Raw genomic sequence first — 26,531 nt, forward strand, 5'->3', positions numbered from 1 at the left:
ATTTTGAAAGACATGAGGATAGATAAGTCCCCGGGGCCAGACGGGATATACCCAAGGATATTACGGGAAGCGAGGGAAGAGATTGCCGCGCCTTTGGCGATGATCTTTGCGTCCTCACTGTCCACTGGAGTAGTACCAGATGATTGGAGGGTGGCAAATGTTATTCCCTTGTTCAAGAAAGAGAATAGGGATAACCCTGGGAATTATAGACCAGTCAGTCTTACGTCGGTAGTGGGCAAATTATTGGAGAGGATTCTGAGAGACAGGATTTATGATTATTTGGAAAAGCATAGTTTGATTAGAGACAGTCAGCATGGCTTTGTGAGGGGCAGGTCATGCCTCACAAGCCTTATTGAATTCTTTGAAGATGTGACAAAACACGTTGATGAAGGACGAGCAGTGGATGTGGTGTATATGGATTTTAGCAAGGCGTTTGATAAGGTTCCCCATGGTAGGCTCATTCAGAAAGTGAGGAGGCATGGGATACAGGGAAAGTTGGCTGTATGGTTACAGAATTGGCTGGCCCATAGAAGACAGAGGGTGGTAGTAGATAGAAAGTATTCAGCCTGGAGCTCGGTGACCAGTGGTGTTCCGCAGGGATCTGTTCTGGGACCTCTGCTCTTTGTGATTTTTATAAATGACTTGGATGAGGAAGTGGAAGGCTGGGTTAGCAAGTTTGTCGATGACACGAAGGTTGCTGGAGTTGTGGAAGGCTGTTGTAGGTTGCAACGGGACATTGACAGGATGCAGAGCTGGGCTAAGAAGTGGCAGATGGAGTTCAACCTGGAAAAGTGTGAAGTGATTCATTTTGGAAGGTCGAATTTGAATGCAGAATACAGGCTTAAAGACAGGATTCTTGGTAGTGTGGTGGAACAGAGGGATCTTGGGGTCCATGTCCATAGATCGCTCAAAGTTGCCACCCAAGTTGATAGGGTTGTTAAGAAAGCATATGGTGTGTTGGCTTTCATTAACAGGGGGATTGAGTTTAAGAGCCGCGAGGTTATGCTGCAGCTCTATAAAGCCTTGGTTAGACCACACTTGGAATATTGTGTTCAGTTCTGGTCGCCTCATTATAGGAAGGATGTGGAAGCTTTGGAGAGGGTGCAGAGGAGATTTACCAGGATGCTGCCTGGACTGGAGGGCATGTCTTACGAAGAAAGGTTGAGGGAGCGAAGAAGGATGAGAGGTGACTTGATAGAGGGGTACAAGATGATGAGAGGCATAGAGAGAGTGGATAGCCAGAGACTTTTTCCCAGGGTGGAAAGGGCTATCACCAGGGGGCATAATTTTAAGGTGATTGGAGGAAGGTTTCGGGGAGATGTCAGAGGTAGGTTCTTTACACAGTGAGTGGTGGGAATGCACTGCCAGCGGTGGTAGTAGAAGCAGATACATTACGGACATTTAAGCGACTCTTGGATAGGTACATGGATGATAGTAGTATGAAGGGTATGTAGGTAGTTTGTTCCTAGAGTAGGTTAAAGGTTCGGCACAACATCGTGGGCCGAAAGGCCTGTACTGTGCTGTACTGTTCTATGTTCTATAAACCAAAGCCTACAGTTTGGGATGCTCCTGTGTCTGGGATCTCCAAGGCTACAAGACCAGGCCAAGAAGAGGCCCAGTCCATCTCCTTTTACATGATCTTTGCACTCAGGAACAGGTGTTCCCTGGGGGCAAAGGTTTGGAAAATGGGCCCCTATATTTCAACACACTGGTGGCAGGTTCAAAAAAATCAGGAACCTCTTGTAGCATCTGATCAATTACACATGAATATATGTTACATCTCATTCCAGACAAGATGTTTTAAACTTATAAGAAGAAAAAATATTTTTCAAAAACCACATAAGTAAAACTCATTAATGTCAAACAAATGAACTTATGGCACCTAAACAGTGACAATATTTTCACTGAGGAGCAAACGTCAAGAACATCATGCAGAGTTTCTGCAACATATACAATTGTTAGAATTCAAATTCGAAATATTGAAAGGAGAAAGTAAGACCACTCGTTACTCAAATCGGGTGGCCTCACCTGAACTTATTTCATCAGTTCTCTAGCTGGAAGATCAAACAAAAAAATTAACATATATAGAACCCGATGGGCTGCAGTGGAATCACCTGTCTGTCTCGATCATAAAGCACAGAGAAATGGCAGAGATATCATAGAAAAATCATGGTCTCAAAAACACCGGAGTTCAGCAACAAAAAGGAGGGCAAAATGGAACAGGAAATATTGAGGGAAATCCAAGATCAGCTCTGACCTGTATAGGCGCCATCTATCTTTGAGAGAAAGCAGCCAGATATTGAAAATTCTGCTCTCCTCTGCCGCAGTCATAGCGCCACTCTTCCGCAGTTCTATCTGTGCTTTCTGTTTCATTTTTTTCTTTTGCTTGTGTTGTACCTGTTTAAAAGCAGGAACACTGTGCTAAAAGTGGGACTGAATAATGATATGAAAAAGCTATGTTGAAATACAAGCATCATTTGGCATTACAGAGGAGATAGTTCATCAATCTTTTAAATAAATATATGTGTGATCTGATGCTTCTACAATGGGGCTGTTTTCAAAGTACATGCTGGCAACAGGGAAGGCCATCCAGCCAAGCACATAAAACCATGAGCAAACTGCCCGCAAATTTCCATCCACAATGTGCCTGTTATTTTCTGACATGCGCTGATGATGGGTAAGGTTTCCCCACTGCCATGATGTACTTAGGAGAGTTTACACTAACGTGTCAACAGCGATTGATGACATCAGTGTTGAAATTCCATTTTTTGATAACTTTAGTGAAACGGGGCCAATTAATAATGACAGTAGTTCCTTTAAGTTTCAGAACATCTAGATTTACCTGCCAGCCTGCTTCCTCCTGCAGTTGTGCTCCCTGAGTTCCATGGTTGCTAAGATTCATTGCCAACAACTTGTTTGCCAGTTCATTGAGATCGGCATCTTGTTTCTTCTTGGTCCTCATTTTTGGCTCATCGTCATCAATCACTCTCTCTTTCTCAATAAGCTCTGCTTCCTCAGAGATTTGAATCAACTCCTCTTCTACATCTTCATCCTCAACCTCAACTTCCTCCTGCTGTTCATCTTCACCAAAAAAAAATTTAAAAAAATAGGTTTAGGACATAAGAAATAGGAGCAGGAGCAGGTCATATGGGCCCTTGAGCTTGCTTCGCTATTCAATAAGAACACGGCTGCTTTTCTACCTCAACTCCACTTTCCCGCCTGATCCAATATCCCTTGACTCCGAGTGCCCAAAAATCTATCAATCTCCGCATTGAATATGCTCAATGACTGAGCAGCCACAGCCCTCTTGGGTAGAGAATTCCAAAGATTCATACCCTCTGAGTGAAGGAACGTTTCCTCATCTCTGTTCTAACTGATCAATCCCTTAACCTGACACTGTGAACCCTAGTTCTCCAGCCAGGGTAAACAGTCTTTCAACATTTACCCTGTCAAGCCCTCTAAGAATTTTATACAATTCAATGAGATCACTTCTCATTCTTCTGAACTCCATGGAGTTTAGGCCCATTCTACCCAATCTCTCCTCATAGGACAATCTTTATTGCACCCCCTCTAAGGCAAATATATCCTTCTTTTGGTAAGGAGACCAAAACTGTACACAGCACTCCAGGTGTGGCCTCACTAAACCCCGATAATTGCAGCAATACTTCCTTATTTTTGTACTCCATCCCCCTTGCAATAAAGGCTAACATACCATTTACTGTACCTGCAACTTTCTGTGATTGAATGACAACTTGCACTTATATAGCACCTTTAATGTAATAAAATGTCCCAAGGTGCTATTTAGGAAGCATCTTAAAAGGAGGAAAGAGAGGTATTCACAGACATAGAGTACAATAGCAAAGAAGTTATGTTGAACTTGTGTAAGACACTAGTTTGACCTCAGCTGGAGTACTGCGTCCAGTTCTGGGCACTACACGTTAGGAAAGACATGAGGGCATTGGAAACAGTACAGAAAAGATTCACAAGAATGGATCCAGGGATGAGGAATTTCAGTTATGAAGATAGATTGGAGAAGTTAAGACTGTTTTACTTGGAGAAGAGAAGGCTGAGAAGTGATTTGATAGAGGTATTTAAAATAATGAGGGGTCTGGACAGAGTAGAGAGAGGGAAACTGTTCCCACTTGTGAAAGGATCGAGAATGAGGGAGCACAGGTTTCAAGTATTTGGTAAGAGAAGCAAAAGTGACATGAGGAAAAACATTTTCACGCAGAGAGTGGTTAAGGTCTGGAATGCGCTGCCTGAGTGTGGTGCAGGCAAATTCAATAGAAACATTCAAAAGGGAATTAGACTGATATATGAGAAGGAAGAATGTGCAGTGTTATGGGGAGAAGGTGGGGGAATGGAACTGAGGGGATTTCTCTTTTGGACAGCCATTGCAGTTGTGATGGCCCAAATAGCCTCCTTCTGCACTGTAAAGATACTGTGAAAGGTGGAGAGGTTTAGGGAGGGAACTCAAGAGCTTGGAGTCTAGGCAGCTGAAGGCATAGCCACCAATGTTAGAATGATTAAAAATTGCTTAAGGGACCAGAAAAGCACAGGTATCTCAGGAGGCTGTAAGGGTGGTGGAGATCACAAAGTTAGGGAGCAGCAAAGACATGGAAGGATTTGAAAACAAGCATGAGAATTTTAAAATAGAGGTATTGCTTAACCGGGAACCAATGTAGGTCAGTGAGAACAGGGGAGATGGGTGAGCAGGACTTGGTGCGAATAAGGAAATGGGTAGCAGAATTTTGAATGAGCGCAAGTCTGTGGAGTGTAATGTGGAAGGCTGGCCAGAAGTCCATTATAGTAGTCAAGTCTAGAGGTAACAAAGGCATAGATGAGGGTTTCAGCAGCAGGTAAGCTGAGGGAAGGACATAGTTGGTTAATGTTACGAAGGTGGAAACAGGCAATCTTAGTGATGGTGCGGAAATGTGGTCAGAAGCTCCTCTCGGGGTCAAATATAATTGCAAGGTTATAAGCATGAAGATTCGTGTAGAAGGACATCCAAATCCATCTTCACACCAACATTTACTAGTCATTCACTTTTTTTAAAAGTTTGCTTTTCTAGACGTCCTACCAAAGTGGATAATTTCACATTTTATTCAATCTGCCACATGCTTGCCCACTCACATAACCTGTCTATATCCTTTTGCAGCCTGCCTCCTCCTCACAGCTTACTTTTCCACCTAGCTTTGTATCGTCAGCAATCTTGAATACATTACACTCGATCTCCCTCATCTCAGTCATTGATATAGATTGTAAATAGCTGAGACCCAAGCACTGATCCTTGTGGCACCCCACTAGTAATTACCTGCAACTCAAAAATGACCCATTTATTCCTACTCTCGGTTCTGTCCATTAACCACTCTTCAATCCAAGCTAATATACTACCCCCAACCCCATGAGCCCTTATTTTGTGTAATGAGCCCTAATCTGAATGACAAGAATAAAATTAAAGCAAAGCTATCAAAATTGGGCAAAGGGCAGCCCTGATATCTCTGAGATTCAGCACTACAACAGGCAAAGCAGATCACTGCTTTGTAGGAAGTGGTGGTTACAGGAAAATCTCAAGTTCTAGTGAGATTTTAGCCACAACACTATTTGACAACAGTATCATTAACTAATCTGGATTTTGAGATTGAAATGGAAATTTAAGGTTTTCGTGAAAGAGGTTAGTAATTCAAGTCTTAGTCATGGCTATCATTCCAAATTGTTCCATTAATTCCTTGAAAATCTCATCTGAAAGAGCATCTAATTAAGGGGTAGCAGCAAAATTGTACAGAGAATAACTCATCCCACTGAATGATGCATTCTTACAGTCAATTAGTGGGCGGCAGGATCAAAGGTGACAGTAAGTTCGGAACCCAGATTCTTCTGCCCTTCCAGGTTAAGGGTATCATGTCAAGTGGTTATAGTCAAGTGGTTAATAGTACTGTTAAAGAGAAAAACGGTGTGGGAGTAATGGAGGTGATATTGTTTGTGGTTTTCTGATAATCCATTAAAAAAAACACAAGAAAAAATTCTAAATATGATAGTGGGAGCCTTTACCTGCATTTTCCATATTTTGAGGATCTGCTCCAGGAATTGCAGTCACACTCATGAAACCAAGGCCCAGCCACTCCAAGATTAATGACTGGCTTCCTCGAAGTAAACCAAAATCATCAAATGCCTACAAAAGCATTAAAATATTCAGTAAACAGTCAGACATTCTGCAACACCAACCTTGTGCCTGAGCACCATAACTGATACTCCATGCATTATAAACACTCAAACAAATATTTAAAACAATTTGTCAGGCTTTAACTGTGTTAATACATCCTGGATATTGTAACACCAGGTATAGTGCAATCTATCACACTTCAACTTTCAATTGTACAGTAAACTTCATCAATTAGCAAACAGGCTCCCTAGCACAGATCTGAAGTAAGTACAAAAACAAGGGCCGGAATTTTGTGCCTCCCCCGGGAGCAGGCTGGAAGGTGGGGGGGGGGGGGTGGGTAGGGGGTTCCTGTGCCCGTCGCCTTCCTGCCGCTATTGGCATTTTACCAGCGGCAGGGTGGATGGCGAGTGGTCTGCCCACCCTTAGGCTAATTGAGGCCCTTAAGTGGGGAATTAATGGCCACTTAAGGGCCTCTTCCTGTCACCACTTGCATCTTATCAGTGCTGGATGGGCACTTTGCCACCTGGGGAGGCTGCCCAGGAAAACCTGGTGGGCTCCTTTTGGGCTCGGGCACGATCGGGCACCCTATGGCCCACAGAAACACCCCTCCCCCCCACAGCGGCGAGTGCTGCCCCCACTTGATGACCCCCATGCCCTCGTGAATGACCAGCCCACCGCCCACCCCACCAGGGCCTGCCTGGTTGACCCCTGCGATCCTCGACCCCACAACTGCTCTCCGGGCCTCCACAATGGCTGTTGTTGCAGTCCCAGCAGTGGCCAGCGTTCCTGGTAGCACTGCTGGGACTGAAGAGCTGCCGGCCATCCAATTGGCCGGCAGCTCTTGGAGGCAGGACATCTTGCCTTAGAGGGGTGGAAGCCACAACTGCAGGCAATTAATTGCCTGAGGACCATAAAATACAGTCATGGATTCCAGGGCTGGTGGAGGTGGGGTTGCCCTCAACTTTCCAACTGATGGGTGGGGCCACTACCTCCACATAAAATCCTGGACAAGGTATTCATTCCATAGGATGGAGGGGTAACCCAGAAGCCAGGATACCTGCTCCTGATCCCACCCAGTGACCTCTGCTGCAAGAAGCATGCTTACAGACATCAGATGAGAAGCATATCTGGTTTAACTGTTTTAGTTCCAACCACTCCCCCCCGCCCCGCCCCTCCCCCCCCACCCCCACCCTTTCCCAGTTAAATAACCTGCTAATGCTAAATTTTGGGGCTCATGTGAAGAATAAACATTTGTTCAAGACATAGACGAACTGCTGGCATTTGTAGAACCATACCTCAGCAGAAATCAATGAAAAGGGAGAAAATGGTGATGGGATGGGGGATGAGGAATATCTTGCGTAATCATACCAGTCCATTCTGTAAGCTGCTCCAGTGCATTGCAGAAATGTATTTCTCTAAATACTGCTCATGAAGAACCCCTTGTGTTGTGCACTCCAAGTGCTGTGCTGCTGCACGGATTTTCTGCTCAGATTCCCTCATCTGATTGGTTACCTATATTGATCACAAATGACAACGATTCAGTCCCCGTGCATTTTGCGAATACTAATTCCAAATCAAGGGATTTCAGCATCTTACTACAATCTTACTTCAAAATAGGCGCCTCGCAAGTGTTGGGGGAGTTTTCTTCTGAAATCTCTGCTGTTCCTCAGTTCCTTCAGGATGAATCTTTTCAGTAGTTCACTGTTACTCCTTCCACCCACCCTGACCAGGCCAGTGTGCAAAAATCCATAGATTCCTGAACAAGAAAAAGGCACACACATTAAATTTATAATAAAATGATATGGCCTGGATTCTCCTCTTTCTGCCAGAGGAGGATCAGGTCAGGACTTCTGCTCACTGCCCTGACACACTTTCCTGGGTTGGGGTGCCTTCATCATGCAAGGCAGGCTCCTAGTAGGATACCTGCCAGCAAGAGGTCCCAGGAAAATGCTGGCAGTGATACAGTGGAACTTTCAAGAAAGGGATCTTTTAATGTAGTAGTAAAGCCCTAAGATCAAGGAGGAACTGGCAATTTTTAGGTCTTCAACTGTGCCAAGGCCTATAAAGCTAAAGGATGGAGGGAGGGAAAATAATGTGTAAGTGGAGGTGGAAGTAGAGATGGGGCAGTAAATCACACTGCCCGATTTTCCAGCCTTTGTCTGCAATATCCCACCAATTCTGCAGCAGGATAATGGAGGAAAATCCAAGTCTATATTTCTTCAATCTGTGATATCTCTTCATTAGTTTAGCTTGTTGTTTTACTGTTAGTGTTCTATTGTGTTTGTCTTCCTGTACCATTTTCAAAATTAAATAGATATTACAAATCCTAGGTCTAATCTAGACATTCCCTTGGGTTTAGCGACAAGGGTCACTTTTGCAAATGGACCCAATGTTCTTTACAATCTGGAGTTCATCTAATCAGCCTAATACCAAGTTATATGGTAATCTGACATTGGGGTATAAAAATTGACCCCCTTGTTATAAAAACTGTAAATAATAATCCTCACATGTGCCCTCACCTACACTTCTCCAGTCTTCAAGAATGTGGACTGATTAACAGCTTAGTCAGTTGAGACCAGAAACGGATTTTACCATCAGCAATTGAACAATGCAACCATTAAAAGCAAATCTCACACTTTAACTTAATTTCAATCCCTCCTAAAACAAAAATAATAAGACATCACACTGGTTTTGTCAGTGCACTAAGCCATCCTTTGTTTGATTAACTGCAATACCAACTCAGACCAAGGCTTGCTTTGAGCTTGGTCTGTTACCAGGGTAAATTGCCTTGGGCGCTCATCTGTTTCACTCAACAGGTTTTACCAACTAACCTCTGGAATCTCTGGACAGAAAGTCGAGGATTGACCTCAACTGTTGGTCCATAGAGCTGCCAAATAATACCTGTCACTGTCCACTGGATGGAGATTTCTGACAACAATTCCTTCCTGCTTTCAAAATGAATAGTGTCATTTCAACACAATCTTGTTGGACACCCACCCTCTGATCTCAAGACAGGCAACATTTTATAGATCAGTCTGACTGGTTTGGCTTCAATCCACAACCCCACTCCTAACTCTGGCTACAAAGTGGACTGCTCTTGACTGGTTCCATTCCTATCTATCCATCATAGCCAGAGAATCACCTGCATTGGCTTCTCTTCCTCTGGAGTCCCCCAATGATCTATCCTTAATCCCTTCCTATTTCTCATCCACATGCTGCCCCTTCATAACAGGAAATATCAGATTCCACATGTATGCTGATGACACCCAGTTCTATCTCACCACCACCGCTCTCAACCCCTCCACTGTTTCGGATTTCTCATGTTGCTCATCAGACTTCAGTTCTCGATGTGCAAAAATTTCTTCCAACTAAATACTGGGAAGATATACTCCATTCCCTAGTCACTGACGCTATGCCTCTCCTTGGTCACTGTCTGAAACCGACGCAGAACTTTCACAACCTTGTGCAACACCTAACCCCGAAACAAGATTCCCACCACATATCCGTGCCATCACCAAGATTACCTACTTCCATTTCCGTAACATTGCCTGACTCCACCCCTATCTCAGCCTACCTGCCGATGTAATTCTCATCCATGCCTTTGTTACCCTAGACTTGACAATTCCGGCACACTCCTGGGGCTGCATTTTATGGGCCCCGAGGCAGGGTCAGAGGTGGTGGCACCATAGAATTGCCATGGGTGGGGTGGGGAGGCAGGGGGAGGGCCTGTTGACGTCCCGTCATCAAGCGATTTTGCCAGGTAGGGAGAGGCCGATGACGGTCTTCCCACCCAACGGCCAATTGAGGCCGCCGGGATCTAACCAGCAGTGGAGGGTGCCTCTGCTACATGGGGAGGGCGTCTTGTAAAACAAAGTGCTTGGGGCGGTGAGGGGTTGGGGTGGGGGGGGTGGGGGGGGGGGGGTTGGTCCCTCTTCCTTGGACAATCTGTGGCCCATGAAGGAAGGACCCTGCCAGCAAAACTTCCACCTCCATGGACGCCCCTTCCTCTGGACTACAAGGCCACCTTACCACTGCACCCCCCCCCCCCCCTCCACCACCACCCGCCCCCCACCCCCTGTCGACAGGGCCTTCCAGACTAGCCCCTGTGATCCCACCTCACTTACCTGATGTCTGGGGTTCCAGCGCTGGGTCTGGGGCCTCTGCACTACCGGCTGTGGCCACCACTCTTGATGGCGCTGCCGATACTGCTGAGCTGCCGGCCTTGTGATTGGCCAGCAGCTCTTGGAGGCGGGATCCCTGTCTTTAAAGGGACGGGGAACCCAGCACCGGAAACCTCACCAGGGTGGGATGTGTACGTGATAAGGCCGAGGCAGGGCTCCCCCTGCCCTTTTGGCCCAGCGCCGGATCCCCACCACCTCCACAAGATTCCGGCCCTGGTCAGCTTCCCACCTTCCACACTCCGTAAACCTAAACTCATCACAAACTCTGCTGCCCGTATCCTAACTCACAGCAAATCCCATTCACCCATCACCCCTCTGCTTGCTGAAGTATGTTGGCTCCCAGTCTGGCAACGTTTTAATTTTAAAATCATCATCCTGGTTTTCAAATCCCTCCATGGCCTTGCTCCTCTCTATCTCTGTAACCTCCTCCAGCCGTTTCTCTCCAAGATATCTGCGCTTAAACAATTCTGGTCTCTTGCGCATCCCCAATTTTCTTCACTCCACCATTCACAGCTATGCCTTCAGTTGTCTAGACCCTAAGCTTTGGAAATCCTTCTGTCTACCTTTCCCTCTCATTCTTTAAGTCACTCCTTTAAACCTATCCTTAGAGATTCTTATCTTATGTGGCTTAGTGTCAAATTGTTTTTGCTAACACTCCTGTGAAGCACATTTGAATGCCTTATTATGTTAAAGGCATTATATAAATGCAAGTTGCTGTTCTAATCACTCAATCTTCCAAGGCAAAATCATGGAACATTTCGAAATGTGTTGACAGACAACTGGAAAATTTACTGCTTTCTTCCAAGTTCCACTGCAGAAAAGATGGCACGTGCAGATGAAATATCGGGTTCCCAAACCTCCTGCTTTGGTTGGGTGTGTACCGGAATGGGCGATTTGGCTCCTGAGTGTTGTTGCTGCCAACTCGGGAGAAATGCTCCTTGTATGTGCAGTTCATAAAGTTGCAATACCCCAGCTGTTGTGGTTTGCAACCAAAGTACATTGTCTAAGCTTGGCTGCCCCCCTCCCCCAACCCACCCAACTTATTTGGAAACAGCATTTCACTGTTGGTTATTGAGGATGATAGCATCGGGGCCAACAAGAATTGCCTGGAAACTCCAAGTCCATGGAGTGCAACTGTGGAGGGGAGGCGGGGGTGCTGGGGGAGACAGAGCGAGAATGAAGGTGGGGGGGTGGGGAGGCGTGCGTAGGATCATGTGAGATGGCATTGGGTAGGCCCCCGAAGTAGTCATGTTGGAACACAATTTCACAACAATGGACGGAATGTCGCACGGGGAGTCCGGTCGTATTTTGAAAATGAGCAATTAAAAAGGTAATTAGATGATTAAAGGAGGCAATTGAAACTGAGTTTACAGGCCCATCCGAATTTTCCGAGTAATGCATGGGCGACACGGGGTCAGAGCCTCAGCAGCTTTTAAAGAGCAGCAACAGAGCAACAGCTCTCGGTGTTGCTGCACTCGGCAGCCATGCAGTGAGGCGTTTCACTTTCATTCATTTATTTGGGGTCCTCTTGTTGAGGGCTCACTGGAGAGGGGCCAGAGAGGGGGTGGGCTGTGTAGTGTTTCAGCATCCACTGGAAGGGTGCCCCTGTTATAGCAGCAGTACCTAGATGGCATGGGCAACGTGCAGGCTGATGTGGGTCCTTGACTGGAGACTGAAGTGGTGTGGTTGCTGGCTGAACGGGGTAGTTGCTGGTCACCGGCTTTCTGCTGGCCACAGTTTGATACAGGGTTCGGGTGCTGGCGGCCCTTTAAACATGTCGCCAGCACTTCCTTCTGCATCAAGGCCCAGCTCTGGCCGCTGAGTGGCTGGCCATCCTGCCTGCCAGCCGTTAATTGGCCGGCCGGCACAAGATTCCAATGGGAATGGGAGTCAGAGGAGGAGGGCCTTTGCCACCAGCTTCCAGTTCTGCCTTTTCCTTCCCACTGAGTTGCTTGAAATCCCGTCCCATGTCAACCTGTGCTATGCTCTGCTATATAAATGTGTTTTGTTCTGAGGGTTATGCAGCTTTGGTGCTTCTTCCCGAGCACTGTACCTCACCTCCCTGAAGCTGGGCTTCAGATGTGGGAGTCAGTGAATTGAAAAAGGTTTGACTTTGGTTTTAATTATTATTTTTATAACTTTCTGTATATTGTTAAAAAGTCATTCAAAATTGTACAAAAACTTTAATTATTAAGTTACTTATATCGATGATGATTTTGTTGAAGCAATGGTGTTTTGTGTTTCCCAATGTCAAGATGGTAGAAACATCACAGATGTAGGTTTTATTTATAGATTATTTATCTTTAAATCCTTCTATTATTTTGTGTTCTTCGATTTAAAGATTGTTATTCATATCACTATAAAACAAAAAAAGTCAAATATTTTGTTTGGGGCTTTGTGTACTTAGACACTTAACTAAGATAAATGCAATAACATTTGCAAACAGTGGGCAAATACCATGTGATCAACTGTCCAGGAATACAAACCAGAATTGGCAACTCTATGAAACAAACCAATTGGCACAGCATTCTTACTGGAAAAAGATAGCTTATAGTTACATAAATATCTTCCTTGACGATTACTGGATTTTCTAAATACTGGAAACTTATCAGAAACTCAAAAAAATGTGCTTATAATTTAAATGGATTTGTAGATAGGAGCCCCCCTCCCCAACCTATTATAAATTACCCTGAATTATATACACACTTGACAGAAAGAGTAAGGATTACAGGAGCGAGCCTGTGTGGAATATATTTGACGAATAAGTGCTCCTGACAGACTTGGAAGTGCATTCTGGAAATTTTCCCCCTCTAAGGGACAGCACTCACTGTCTAGGCCTAGAAGATATTTAGTCACTGGGATAGTCACTGCAGGATTACTAGCACCTGTAGAACCTTACTTAAATACAAGATATTATCTTTGGGGAGGAGGGGGGGGAAAAATCAGGCAAGAAAAGTTTCTGTGGGGTTTCTGGATGATCAAAGAAATAACTTGAATCTATAAAAATGGTTTACATGTCCTTAGGATGTCTCAAAGCACATTATAGACTATTATTTTTGTAGTGTAGTCACTGTTGTATAGAGTATACTCACAACACTGCTGTGAAAATGGTTCATTTCACCAGTACCATGTCATTAACTGAAATAATACACATGAACAATGGAACTGAAGTTGCAAGATTGTACTCCTACTGCAAAGTCTTGCAAGATGTGATTTGAAGACAAGGCTAGAACACTACAACCTGATTTTCCAACCCACATTCATCACTTGCATTGTTCTACACTAGCAGGTGAGTTGCCAAATTTCAGCCCTCTGCCTCAAACTTGTAACTGATACAAGGCTGATTGCAATATGTATGTATTGGGCACTTACCATAAATGATGAATGAAGCCCATTCGTATATGATTCAGATGTTAAGTGGAAGATTATTATGTCACACTGTCTATTACTATTTTTACTATCTACAATGTATCAAATAGATTTGCGCCATAAAACACAAACTGCTACAAGGGCAGCACTAGCACTTTCAAGCTACAGCATGCTCTATAACATTTAATATAAGGGACAATAAAGAGTTTTAACAACATTTTGATTAGATATCCATGCTTACTTATGTAAATATATTCAAGACCAAAAGCAGGTTTATAGTCAGCAAATTGGAAAGACCATTTCATACAACACTCAGGTGCTTAATAATTCCTGAAAAAGAAATTCAGCAGGCAGATGGCAGAACCTTACCTTCAAGAAACTGATCTAATGCATGGTTTGTGTAGCACACCACCAGAATTGGAAACTTTCTTAAACGGTGTTGCCAAACTGACTCATTCTTTAAGAGTGCTTGTACAATTTTTAACCCTACATAGGTTTTTCCTGTAAATAATAAATAGGCATCATTAGCCAAGTTTGAAGAAAACCTTTAAAAGATTATTATAGACTATATCATCAGTGTAACATTTACCTACCAGAAGATTATTCGGAAGCAATATATACACATTTAAAAAAAAGACCCATAAGCATTCATTAGAAGACGTAACATAAGTTTAGGTACTTTTTGTAAAGGAACTGTAAGATTATTGACATTTACCAATCAATCATTCTCTCCAGGATAGCAAGATATAGTGTAGAAGCAGGACATACTATAAACTAATGTCAAGATAGAGGAATTATGGGAAGTAATGCCTCAAACCATGCTTGTCAGACAAAAGACCTTTCAAAAACTTTAACTGCACGTGGGGGCTGCTAGAAATAAGCAACTAAACAAATGTACGGATACTGAATGATGACGTCTTAATACGGTATGCGTCCTTCTGCTCTGGTGAATCACCAATGGGATGAGCATGACTGGGCACTGGGAGGAGTTAGTTGGATAAGAACCAGGATAAAAGAGATCCTACCGATTGAGTCCCAATGGTGGATTGAACCAGAAACAAGAAGACAAAGAGAAAAGAAGTTTGAAGATCAAAAGCTGCAATGGAAGATGTGCGCTCCCCATCCAGGACTAATACGGGCAGTATATAGCCTGTGTTAGACTGTAAACCACTGCCCGAGTTTCAGGAAAACTTATTAAACTTGTTCTGACATTGTCTCAATAAAGTAGATTCACAACTGAATATTTTGTCATGTCCGTTCCTGTACCAGCAAGGGGGACGAACCTTACAATAATTACAGAAACCTTGGCTGCATCAACGCCAGATTTGTTCACTCATTTTCTGTCTAATTACAAAAAACTGGAACCATCATTCTTGTACTTTATTCTACTATATTAGTACTGAATTTAGATGTTTATTAGCTGTCAGACAGAAAGTTTTGGGCAATCCAAGCACAGCATAAGGGTGCTGCCATGTGTAAATGGTACTGCAATATTTGTCACATTAATATAATAATCTGAACATCCTATAACAACACTTCGCGCAGCTCATTGCTCTGTTCAATATGTCCTAAGGCACCACGCCATTCAAAATAAATGAGATGCTGTGAATTACTTTCATATTGTATTTCAATGTAGATCTGTTTCAACTGAACTATCCAACTGAGGTTTTGCAATGTAAGTAAGGGGAGTGTTTTAACTGGGAGCGATTTTCAGCTGGGCGGTGGCAAGGCCAGCATCAACTCCACCCTACATTATCAGTTTGAGGCATGGGATATTTTAATTCCTGGGCCTCATTAATATCTGGTCAGTGAGCTGCCTGTCTGAAATGAGCAGAAAGAGGCAACTGGCCAATAGTCAGTTCGTTAAAATTGTGTGGCCCAAGGTTACCCACCAGCTCAAAGATAAATAACGAGGAGAGGATTTCAACAGGATCTCGGGGGTCAAGAAGGTGGGAGAGAGAGGCCAAGAGCAGGGAAGGTCAAGATTTTGCTTTGTGTGACTGGGACGAGCACTCCTGCTCCTTCTGGCCCCACAACAGAAAGTTTATTACTTTAGCTTTTGTTGCATATTCAAACTTCGGAGCAGCTTTTACTGAGCTGGCAGGCATTCTGCTCAGAAGGCAGTGAAAAGGCCACCAGGGTCAAATTGACTCTCACCTGCATACATGTATGAGGAGCCAGTCAGGTGCATAATTAGTCACCAACTAAGTTAACGACAGTGCGATCGGAGTCAGTAATGGACCCGCTCTTTTTTAAGTGCCCCATTGCCCTGTTTTCCCTGCAGGCAGGGAGACAGGGTAAGTTGAAATTATCCCACCAACCACCCACCCCGCCCCAATCAAGCCTTAGTTATTCTTAAAAGTCATAGCCTAGAACAGGGCATTCCCGGCCCTCTTTCACCAATGGAAGCAGACATCAAAATTTCCACTCTTGTGTGGTGTAGGTTCCCCTTGGCCACATGAAAGTAAGTTACCCTGCCACTGACCCCACATACTCTGTTGGGGACAATGCTGGAGGACACCAGTGGGCTTAGTCCTGGCCTATGTAAATTCAGGGCCCTTCCAGCTAAATTTCAATTATTCTTCTGTCACCCTGTGCTGCCAGGGGTTGTATTAGATTTTTCAAATTTCAGTGTGGACAAGTAATAGAAAGAGAAATAAAACAAGTTTATAAAACTAAAAGATTAGAGGAAAATAAGTGGGAAAAAAAATGACTATAGCTTACACAGAATTTTACAGCACAGAAACAAGCCATCCGGCGCAACAGGTCTATCCTCTACACAAGCCTCCTCCCACTTTACTACATCTCATCCTATCGACATATCCTTCTATTCCTTTCTTCCTCATGTACTTATCTAACTTCCCTTTAAATCTATCCATGTGAGAGTTCCAGATTCTCATCATTCTTGGAGTAAAGAATTTTCTCCTGAATTCCTTATTGGATTTACCAGTGACTATCTTATATTTATTTTTCCAGTTTTGGATTGCCCAACAAGTGGAAACATCTTCTCTGTATCTACCCTACTGAAGTCCTTCATAATTTTAAAGAACTTTATCAGGTCATCTCTGAGTCTCCTCTTTGAGAAAACAACCCCAGTTTGTTCAGTCTTTGTATTTGTATTTATTAGCAGTCCGATTGGATTAGATTATTGACTTATCCATACATTTCCAATTAACTTTTGATGAGGAACTCACTGAAGCATACAAAATACTTACAGGGCTCCACAGCGTAGATGCAAAATGGATGCTTCCCTGGCTGGGGAGTCTAGAACCAGGGATCACAGTCTCAGAATAAGAGGTAGGCCATTTAGGACTGAGATGAGGAGGAATTTCTTCACTCAGAGGTTGGTTAATCTTTGGCATTCTCTACCCCAGAGGGCTGTGGAGGCTCAGTCCTTGAGTATATTCAAGACAGAGATCGATAGATTTCTAGATATTAAAGATATCAAGGGATATGGGGATAGTGCAGGAAAATGACATTGAGGTAGATCAGCCATGATCTAGTTGAATGACGGAGCAGGCTCAAGAGGCCGAATGTCTACTCCTACTCTTATTTCCTATGTTTCCAATGTAAGACTATTTCCATATTTATTCCTTATACAAATGTAGGATATTAAAGTTTCCCTAAGGCTTAGTTGACAAGTGTGCCACCTAATGTAGAACTGAGCTATAGAAACTAGGAATATCCAGGTCTAATCCTTCCTATACACTGACCTCCGCCAAAGAAAGGTGGTGCAATTGGATTCGGCACCACTGGGTTTAGGTGTGGAAAATAATCTGCCAATGTTTCCACTCCCAGTCAATGTGCAGGAACAGTTGCATGTATTGGGGGTAGTGGGAGGTAGTGCTATTGCGTGAGAGTATTGGACAAAGGATCTGCATTCAACTGTGATGCCTCTAATCCAAGCAGACTGCTAATAAATACAAAAACTGAATAGACTGGGGCTGTTTTCTCAAAGAGGAGACCTGATAGCATTCTTTAAAATTATGAAAGGCTTCAGTAGGGTAGATACAGAGAAGATGTTTCCACTTATGGGGTAGCCCAATGACACTCACTTAGATGAGGTGCTAGAAATTGCTCAGTGCCCGTGAACCCATATTCCAGCATGATTCAATATCTTTAGGACAGGAAGGGAGAAAATTGAAGGTGGAGAAAAAGAATTTACAAAAATAGTTTCAATTTTTTAAGCCAGTGAACATAGTAGCTAAACTAAGAATATGTATGCCATTCTTTTGAGTGTACCTGTCCCAGGAGGACCTTGTATGATGGCCAGTTCCCTTGTCAATGCCATCTGCAGAGCTTTCATCTGCGACTCATCCAGGTTCAGCTCTTCCATTGAAGGCCATGACGTAGGATCGAGAACGGTGATTTTGGTCTTCCTTTGCAAATATTCAAAGATTTGTTCAGTATTTTCCTCAGAGTCCTGAGATTTTCCATTCATTAGAGCTTCAAGGTCATAGCTGTCATTGAAATTCAAGTATCTTGGGGCCTGGATTTCTGTGTCACATTCTACAATATACTTTTGAAAGGGAACATCTTCTCCTTGGATCTCCTGTAGCCCTTCTAGAACATGGCGATAGGCTTCAAAATATGCTGTTGTTTCTACCATGAGGAAACAATCTGAAGGTTCCACCTCAGCCAGCAGGTGTCGGCTTCGCACATTAAAAGACAGATTGACAATGCCCTGTTTGAGCTCTTCAGGATCCCGATTTGACACAGTTGCAAACAGTAAGGTTTCAAAGTTATCTTTTGACATACACACAAGAGAACCATATAAGAGACGCTTCGAATTTTGCCACCGGACAAACTTCAGTGGCCTTGTGTCAAACTGGACTTTATAGCCTACGCCAGTAGAAGTGCAGAGTGGGACTATAATGCGTGTATTGAAATATACTCGGATGTCATCGAATTTTCTCCTCCTCAGGCCTTTGTCATCGTAATTCTGAAGCAACTCTAGGATTCCTTCTCTCAAAGGCCTCACAAAGTCTTCTCTCAGAAGGCGGAAATGGGTATCAAGGTACACTTCAGTATTTGCATACTTTTCAGTAATGAGATTTGGTCGCAGAAATGGCTTCTCTTCCAAATGCACCTCATTGTAGGTGGGATATATGGTCATTGCTCTGTAGTTGTCCTCAGGACCAGTTTCCTGATTGTCTATCAACATATGTGTGTCTGTTCTGAGTGTTCCATCCCGTTTCCTCTCTTGTAGGTGGTGAATTATATTTTTGACTTTCTCCATGGTATTTTCAATCTGTTCACCAATTGAAACCCCAGCAGCCCGTAGGGTATTCACCGTAGGATCCAATACCGAAATCATCATGGACATCTCCTGAACTGAACTGGCTGGAAAAATACTTACCAATTCCTGAAGCAAGAATAGAATGCTTTCAATATATTGAGGGTACTGCTGCCTACGCGAAGGCACTGGTTCTGTACTCATCTGAACCACATAGCGAGGCAAGTGAACCTTCAGAAAGAGAGAGTCCTTTACGATGCCCAGGAGATGCTGAATGCTCTGACGGTCAGTCTTGGATCTACAGGCCTTACATAAGACTTTACAAATGAGTTGGATAAAAGTTGAGTTTAATTGTTGGTTTAATAAGTCTTTTAGGCCAGAGCCACAGGCTAAAGTTATAACAATTTCAGATGGCTCTTTGTCCAAAAGGCCCTCCATCGTTTTGTAGCCTAACTTTCTCACAAATTGTTCTTTGTCTTTTGTATGTCCCTCTTTAGTTACTTCTTGAGGCCCTCTTCTCTGAAAGTGAGGATTTCCTTGCATTTCAACCTGCCTGCCTCTACCGCTCTCGCGAAGGTCATTCCTTCTCCACGGTTCATTCCTACGTTCATTGTGCTGATCCCTTCTGCCCTGTTGGGGGCCTTGGCGATTGCCCTGAACAGCAGGAGCTCTGCCAGCTGGATTTCGATTAACTCTTGCAGCATTTTGCCTTCCTTCCACATGCCTGGGATTGAAATTAAAGTTCCACTCTTGGTTCCTTCCTCCAATATCTCTAGTTGCTAACAGCTCCCCTTGCCTGGGTGTCGAAAGTGCTCGCCTGGCTTGTGGTGCACCTCTCTGGTCTGCTGGTCCTGCAGCATTTCTCTGGTTTCCATTATATCTCTGTCCTTGTGGGTCAAGACGTTCCACAGAGGCTAAAGATATAGAAAATGAAAAGATAAATTATACATTTTACAGTAGAATTCTTCAGGCCACATCTGTTGACATCAGCTTTCTTAAAAGCTCTGAACCCTTGTTTTTATTGCAAATTGAACAACATTAAAGACCTTCTCCCCAGGCTCTCTGTGCAATTGTTTGTTTCATAGAACGAACAAGCTATTTAAATTTAAGAGATATGCCACATAATATACCCCTTTGAATAATGTTTCCCGTGTGCAATACTGTCCATTAGTTAATAGTCATCCAGCTAATAGTAAAACCATTATCAAAATACTGTTTTGAATTGTTCTGCAAAGATTATCTTTTTCAGATGTGAATTGCAGTCTGGATAAACAGACAAAAATAGTACAGTCTCTTTAAATTACAGTGTGATTGTAATGCAGAAATACCCAACATAATGACCCATGGACTAAAGCTTGTTCAGAGTTTTTCTTTTAGATTTACTGAGATGTATGTCCAATGCCTACATGACAGTTCTGAAATAAAGGCATCTTGATAGGACTCTGCACCATGGATGAGAGAAAGAAAGTAAATGTTGGAGAAATAATAAGAAAGAACTTGCATTTATATAACATCTTTCACATCCTCAGGACATCTAACAGTGCTTCATGGCCAATGAACTCCTTTGGAAGTGTAATGACTGCCATTTTGTAGGCAAACACAGCAGCCGATCTGTGCACAGCATGGTCCCACAAACAGCAATGGAGGAAATAGCCAGTGAATCTGTTTTGCTGGTGTTAATTGAGGAGTGAATTTTGGCCAGGACATCAGAAGAACTCCTCTGCTCTTCTTCAACTAGCACTATGCAATCTATAATAGCCAACTCTCAGGTCGTCAGAGCATCTGTTAAACATTGCATCCAAAGGACAGGGTCATTGATAAAGCATCACTCCCTTATTACTGGACTTAAGTGCCGACCTAGAATGCATACTAAAGTCCTGGAGTTGAACTTGAACCCACAATCTTCTGGACTAGAGATGAAAGTGCTCCAACTGAGCCAAGCTGATACTCAAAAAGACCATCAAAAAGGAGAAAAAAGTGGGAAAAAGAGTCAAGCCAAATGTGAAATAGAATTCCAGTATAGGTATTAGAAATTGTATATCCAGGTCAACCAAGATGTTAAAGTTCACAAAATTATGTGGTATGTAAACCAACTGCAGTCTCTTACCTCCCAGTAGGTCCTTTACATTACCAACAACTACATTCTTAAGCCTTCTGGGACCTCCTAACTAAAAGCATATTCTCTGTAGATCAGCTTTGCCTTACACAGGGTTAACTATTAGCAGTGAACCATAATGTGATAATATCCACATTCAAGTATGACATGCTAATGGTTAGTTTTACAAATTCAACTTCAATCTCTGTCCATGTACTGCACTGGGTTATACTGAAATGGATCCATTAGTCCCAAGATACTGCAATGAAGTATTATGTACAAGTAGGGGAAAGCAGAGAAAGAAAAAGTAGCAGTGAAAGAATAGAAAAAATGCATGAGACAGTAATGCAAAGAAATAGAAAGGAGTAAAAAGTGCACAGTAAGGAAATGGATTAAAAGTACCATGGTGGACCCTGTCAGGGGTATAAATATAAATGCTTCCTCACAGGAAGGGAGAGAACAAACAACAACTGACTCACCATACTTACTCATTTTGGGAATACAATAATTTAATGCTTCACTTTCAAATCGCTGAAAATAATTTTCTGCTCCCACTCAAAGAAATTGCACAACGTTTAGCTGAAACTCATGCCTTCGAGACACAAATCTAAGTGGGCAATCTGACATGGCGCTTTTCCATGTGGGTGCTGGCTGTAAACTTACACTCAACTTCTGACACCACAAGTTTCCAATCTTAGTTGTAGTCAGAACAGATGTAGAGATGAGGTCTTCTGCTTCGCCACTGGGATGGAGGAATTAGAGGGAAAGGTACTGCATGCCGTTCGCAAGCGGCTAACTGAAAATCACTATCGCCAGAGCCTGGTAGCAGGCCACTTACCTGCCTTCCTAGCTTGGGAAGCATTGAATAAATAGTCATTTGGTATACAGAACTTGAGTATTGCTAAAAATAGAGAGACATGTTGTTGAAGCTTTTCATCTTGCATTCATCAGGACAACCCAGAAGAATACCAATGTAAGGGAAAACAACTTTATACTGTATGAGGAGTGCTGATTGGTTGGCAAGTCTACCAGAGTTAATGCAAGAAAGGTCTGCAATTTTTAATAATCTCTCTCACCATCTCCTCTTCTAGGATTTCGTCTTGACCGTTCTGCTGTAGCTGCTCTCCTGTATGGGTTGTTCAGCTCAGTTTCTTGGCCTCTCCACCTCAGCCAGTGGTCAGAATCCATTTGAACCAATTTTCTCTGTGAAGACATCAAACCATTACATATCACATTACATCTGCAACACGAGGTGGTGTCTTCCACCTAGACCTAAATGTAAGGACATGATTTCAGAAAGAGGGTGAAGTAGGATATTTTGTAGTCCTCCGAACTAATTTTCTCTGTCCCCAGTCTGGAGGGCTGTCCTCATGCTGGCTTACCTCTGTCAATGGCAATTATTATTTGTAAAAATATACCATGAGTGGTAACAAGCTATTTGACTAAAAGGCCATTATAACCAAGCCCAACCTTGTCTTCACCCAATCTACATATGTGTAGACTTCCAGCAGGAATTAGTGGGCCGCAATTAGCAGCTGAAATCCTGGCCAATTTTCTCCTTGCAACGTAAGGGTATTGAGGCCAATTATTGCCTCCTTATCGCCATTCCAGCTGAGATCAGGTAACTAGGAATTCAATTCTGGACTTTCCTAGACTGTATGGCTTAGTTATTCCATGTCTTAAACAACTGAACAATAGGGCAGGATTGTGGGACAGAGAGTGGAGGTGCTAGCTTTCTTTAAAATATTAAAAATCAATAAAATCCCCCCCCCAAATACAAGTGATATTTCAATGATAGTTGCATATTATTAGGTTTAATCAAGGAGACAAGTGCAACCTAATATTCAAAAGTGCTTTAGCTTTTGATTCACAGGGAGCTTTCCAGATCCTAGGGAGCACTTGTTAAGATTTTTTTTTAGTAATGTCATAATGTAACTAAGCACATAGTTGCTTAATCGATTCACTGTATGACTCAATAAATCAAAAAGATTAAAGTATTCTCATTTCTGATCTTCTTGCAGTCAGCGAACAGTCTCAAGTCTGTCTCAAAGGAGGATTGCTTTCCTTAAACCTACAGTTAGATCCACAAGAATAGTTTTCTCATTACGCTGCTGATCAATCCACTTTCAAATTAATGGGAGCATTTCCTGGAATATAATCACAAGTGAATAATAAATTCTAAGCTAGAAAAATGATCATATCTGCTAATATATTCAAGAAAAAAAGTTAGATATAGTTCTTAGGGCTAAAGGGATCAAGGGATACGGGGAGAAAGTGGGAACAGGTTAGTGAGTTGGGATGATCAGCCATGATCGTACTGAATGGCCTACTCCTGCTCCTATTTTTCTATGTTCCAACAGAATTTCCTTGAATCAAGTTCATATTGCTATTCTGTCAGCGCGCAATAACAATGCCAGAAATACCAGTCCATGCATGTCTTACAGTACTATTCAGAATATATTGGACAAAAACACACAGGTATATATTCCTCACTATTGAAGAGGGTAAAGGTACTATCTATTGGAAGGGCAGCAAGTTCCAACAATAAATATGATTTTTAATTAGAACTTGTCCAAATGCTTAAAATGGAGAAATGTTGTGATCCAGCATTCTGTCACCTGTGTCATTTATGGGGTCAATGATGCTACAAAAAAAAAGAGTTCGGAAAGAACATAATGCCACAGTTAACCTCACATTCAAGATAGTCATTAAAGGATAATGAAGTAACCTACTAATGTAAACTTAAGTTTAGCTCCTTGTCTTAGCAACTGCCAAATATTTGGAGTAGGCCTTCCATGGGTTACATTTTATTTGTCAGTTTACTCAGAACCCTGAACTAAGCAGATAGGTTCCACAAGCACTGGCTGTCCTCTGGTACCTCAATCAAATGCCCATTCCTCATAATGATTCCAAAATGACAAGTGTCAGCATGTTATTTGACCATGCAAGGCACTATAACCATGTACAATGCTGTCCTGTCACACCCTGATGTCCTGGTATGCACTTTCTAGCATAAGTTGCCAGTTAGTAATTAAGAGCAGGAACCCTGACTGACCTTTTCCCTCCTTCATTTGTCCTGGAGTCATGGGATCAACATGATTCTGCCCCAACTGCCATCCAGACTAAGATCAGTTAGTTCAGCACTGGACTATTACTCCCCTGCAGCAACACACATTCTGGGAAGAATTGATGCCAAGGAGCAGCAGCTGGCTAGGATTTCTCAAGCACCACAATTGAAAGCTTCCTGAGCCCTGGACCCTTGTGACCAAATGCAGTAATCATCAATGGTGATCACCATATCCTTTGTTTTTGTCAACATTGCAATTCTGGTTTCTTCAAATGTGTTTCTTCCCACAACAATTTTTTAAAAACTGATCTCCATTTTGTGATGCACAGAACACTTGTGAACGAGCAAAGGTGGATTTTTCCAGGATATTTTGGATCCTAATCTCCAAATGTACTGTCAAAAAACAAAACACTTCAAAAGAAAACAATGTCTTCATTTTCCGGTGTAGTTATTACTACTCTAAGTTAATAAATATATGCAAGGAGCTGTTGCTTGATTACCATGTAAACAATACCAGTTTCTCCAACAGCTACTACTCTCTTATCCACAGAGTTCTTCTTTGGCCTCCTTGTCTCGAGGGACAATGGGTAAGTGCCTGGAGGTGGTCAGTGATTTGTGAAGCAGCGCCTGGAGTGGCTATAAAGGCCAATTCTAGAATGACAGGTGCTGCAGATAAAATTGGTTGTCGGGGCTGTTGGTTGTCCCCTTGTGCTTCTGTCTTTTTTCCTGCCAACTGCTAAGTCTCTTCAACTCGCCACACTTTAGCCCTGCCTTTATGGCTGCCCACCAGCTCTGGTGATCACTGGCAGCTGACTCCCATGACTTGTGATCAATGTCACAGGAATTCACGTCGTGTTTGTAGACGTCTTTAAAGAGGAGACATGGACGGCCGGTGGGTCTGATACCAGTGACGAGCACGCTGTACAATGTGTCCTTGGGGATCCTGCCATCTTCCATGTGGCTCACATGGCCAAGCCATCTCAAGCGCCGCTGGCTAAGTAGGGTGTATACGCTGGGGATGTTGGCCGCCTCGAGGACTTCTGTGTTGGAGATACGGTCCTGCCACCTGATGCCAAGGATTCTCCGGAGGCAGTGAAGATGGAATGAATTCAGACATCGCTCTTGGCTGACATACATTGCTGTACGGCAGCGAGGCCTGGACAAGGTACTGAGGACACAGGCTTGATACACACAGACTTTTGTGTTCTGTGTCAGTACGCCATTTTTCTACACTCTCTTGGCCAGTCTGGACATAGCAGCGGACGCATTTCCCATGCACTTGTTGATTTCTGCATCGAGAGACAGGTTACTGGTGATAGTTGAGCCTAGGTAGGTGAACTTTTGAAACACTTCCAGAGCGTGGTCGCCGATATTGATGGTTGGAGCATTTCTGACGTCCTGTCCCATGATGTTTGTTTTCTTGAGGCTGATGGTTAGGCCAAATTCATTGCAGGCAGCCGCAATCCTGTCGATGAGTCTCTGCAGACACTCATCAGTGTCAGATGTTAATGCAGCATCATCAGCAAAGAGGAGTTCCCTGATGAGGACTTTCCGTACTTTGGTCTTCGCTCTTAGACGGGCAAAGTTGAACAACCTGCCACCTTATCTTGTGTGGAGGAAAATTCCTTCTTCTGAAGACTTGAATGCATGTGAGAGCAGCAGGGAGGAGAAGAAAATCCCAAACAGCGTAGCTGCGAGAACACAGCCCTGTTTCACGCCATTCAGGATAGGAAAGGGGTCTGATGAGACGCCGCTATGCAGAATTGTGCCTTTCATATTGTCATGGAATGAGGTGATGATACTTAGTAGCTTTGGTGGACATCCGATCTTTTCTAGTAGTCTGAAGAGACCACGTCTGCTGACGAAGTCAAAGGCTTTGGTGAGATCAATGAAAGCAACGTAGAGGGGCATCTGTTGTTCACAGCATTTCTCCTGTAGCTGGCGAAGGGAGAACAGCATGTCAGTGGTGGAACTCTCTGCTCGGACACCACACTGTGCCTCAGGGTAGACACACTCAGCCAGCTTCTGGAGCCTGTTTAAAGCGATTTGAGCGAAGACTTTCCCCACTATGCTGAGCAGGGAGATTCCACGGTAGTTGTTGCAGTCACCGCGATTACCCTTGTTCTTATAGAGGGTGATGATATTGGCATCACGCATGTCCTGTGGTATTGCTCCCTCGTCCCAGAACAGGCAAAGCAGTTCATAGAGTGCTGAAAGTATAGCAGGCTTGGCACTCTTGATTATTTCAGGGGTAATGCCATCCTTCCCAGAGTCTTTTCTGCTGGCTAGAGAATCAATGGCATTACTGAGTTCTGATTTTGTTGGCTGTACATCCAGCTCATCCATGACTGGCAAAGACTGGGCTGCATTGAGGGCGGTCTCAGTGACAACATTTTCCCTGGAGTACTGTTCTACGTAGT

The 26,531-nt window shown here is 43.4% G+C and overlaps 1 protein-coding gene across 1 annotated transcript in view; it reads right to left on the bottom strand.

Annotated features, from left to right (window-relative positions):
- The window catches only part of znfx1 (zinc finger, NFX1-type containing 1), a 45,418-nt gene extending 23,159 nt beyond the window's left edge, over positions 1 to 22,259 (bottom strand). The window contains exons 1-8 of the mRNA XM_068048137.1: positions 22,121 to 22,259; positions 17,956 to 19,863; positions 14,083 to 14,214; positions 7,771 to 7,919; positions 7,532 to 7,675; positions 6,052 to 6,172; positions 2,843 to 3,081; positions 2,258 to 2,397 (exon numbers count right to left, since the gene is read on the bottom strand). Coding sequence (XP_067904238.1) covers positions 2,258 to 2,397; positions 2,843 to 3,081; positions 6,052 to 6,172; positions 7,532 to 7,675; positions 7,771 to 7,919; positions 14,083 to 14,214; positions 17,956 to 19,863; positions 22,121 to 22,259 — 2,972 coding nt within the window. The remainder of the gene's footprint in view (positions 1 to 2,257; positions 2,398 to 2,842; positions 3,082 to 6,051; positions 6,173 to 7,531; positions 7,676 to 7,770; positions 7,920 to 14,082; positions 14,215 to 17,955; positions 19,864 to 22,120) is intronic.
- Between the last annotated feature and the right edge of the window lie 4,272 nt (positions 22,260 to 26,531).

The sequence above is a fragment of the Heterodontus francisci genome, chromosome 16 (genome assembly GCF_036365525.1).
Source record: "Heterodontus francisci isolate sHetFra1 chromosome 16, sHetFra1.hap1, whole genome shotgun sequence".
Taxonomy (NCBI): Eukaryota; Metazoa; Chordata; class Chondrichthyes; order Heterodontiformes; family Heterodontidae; genus Heterodontus; species Heterodontus francisci.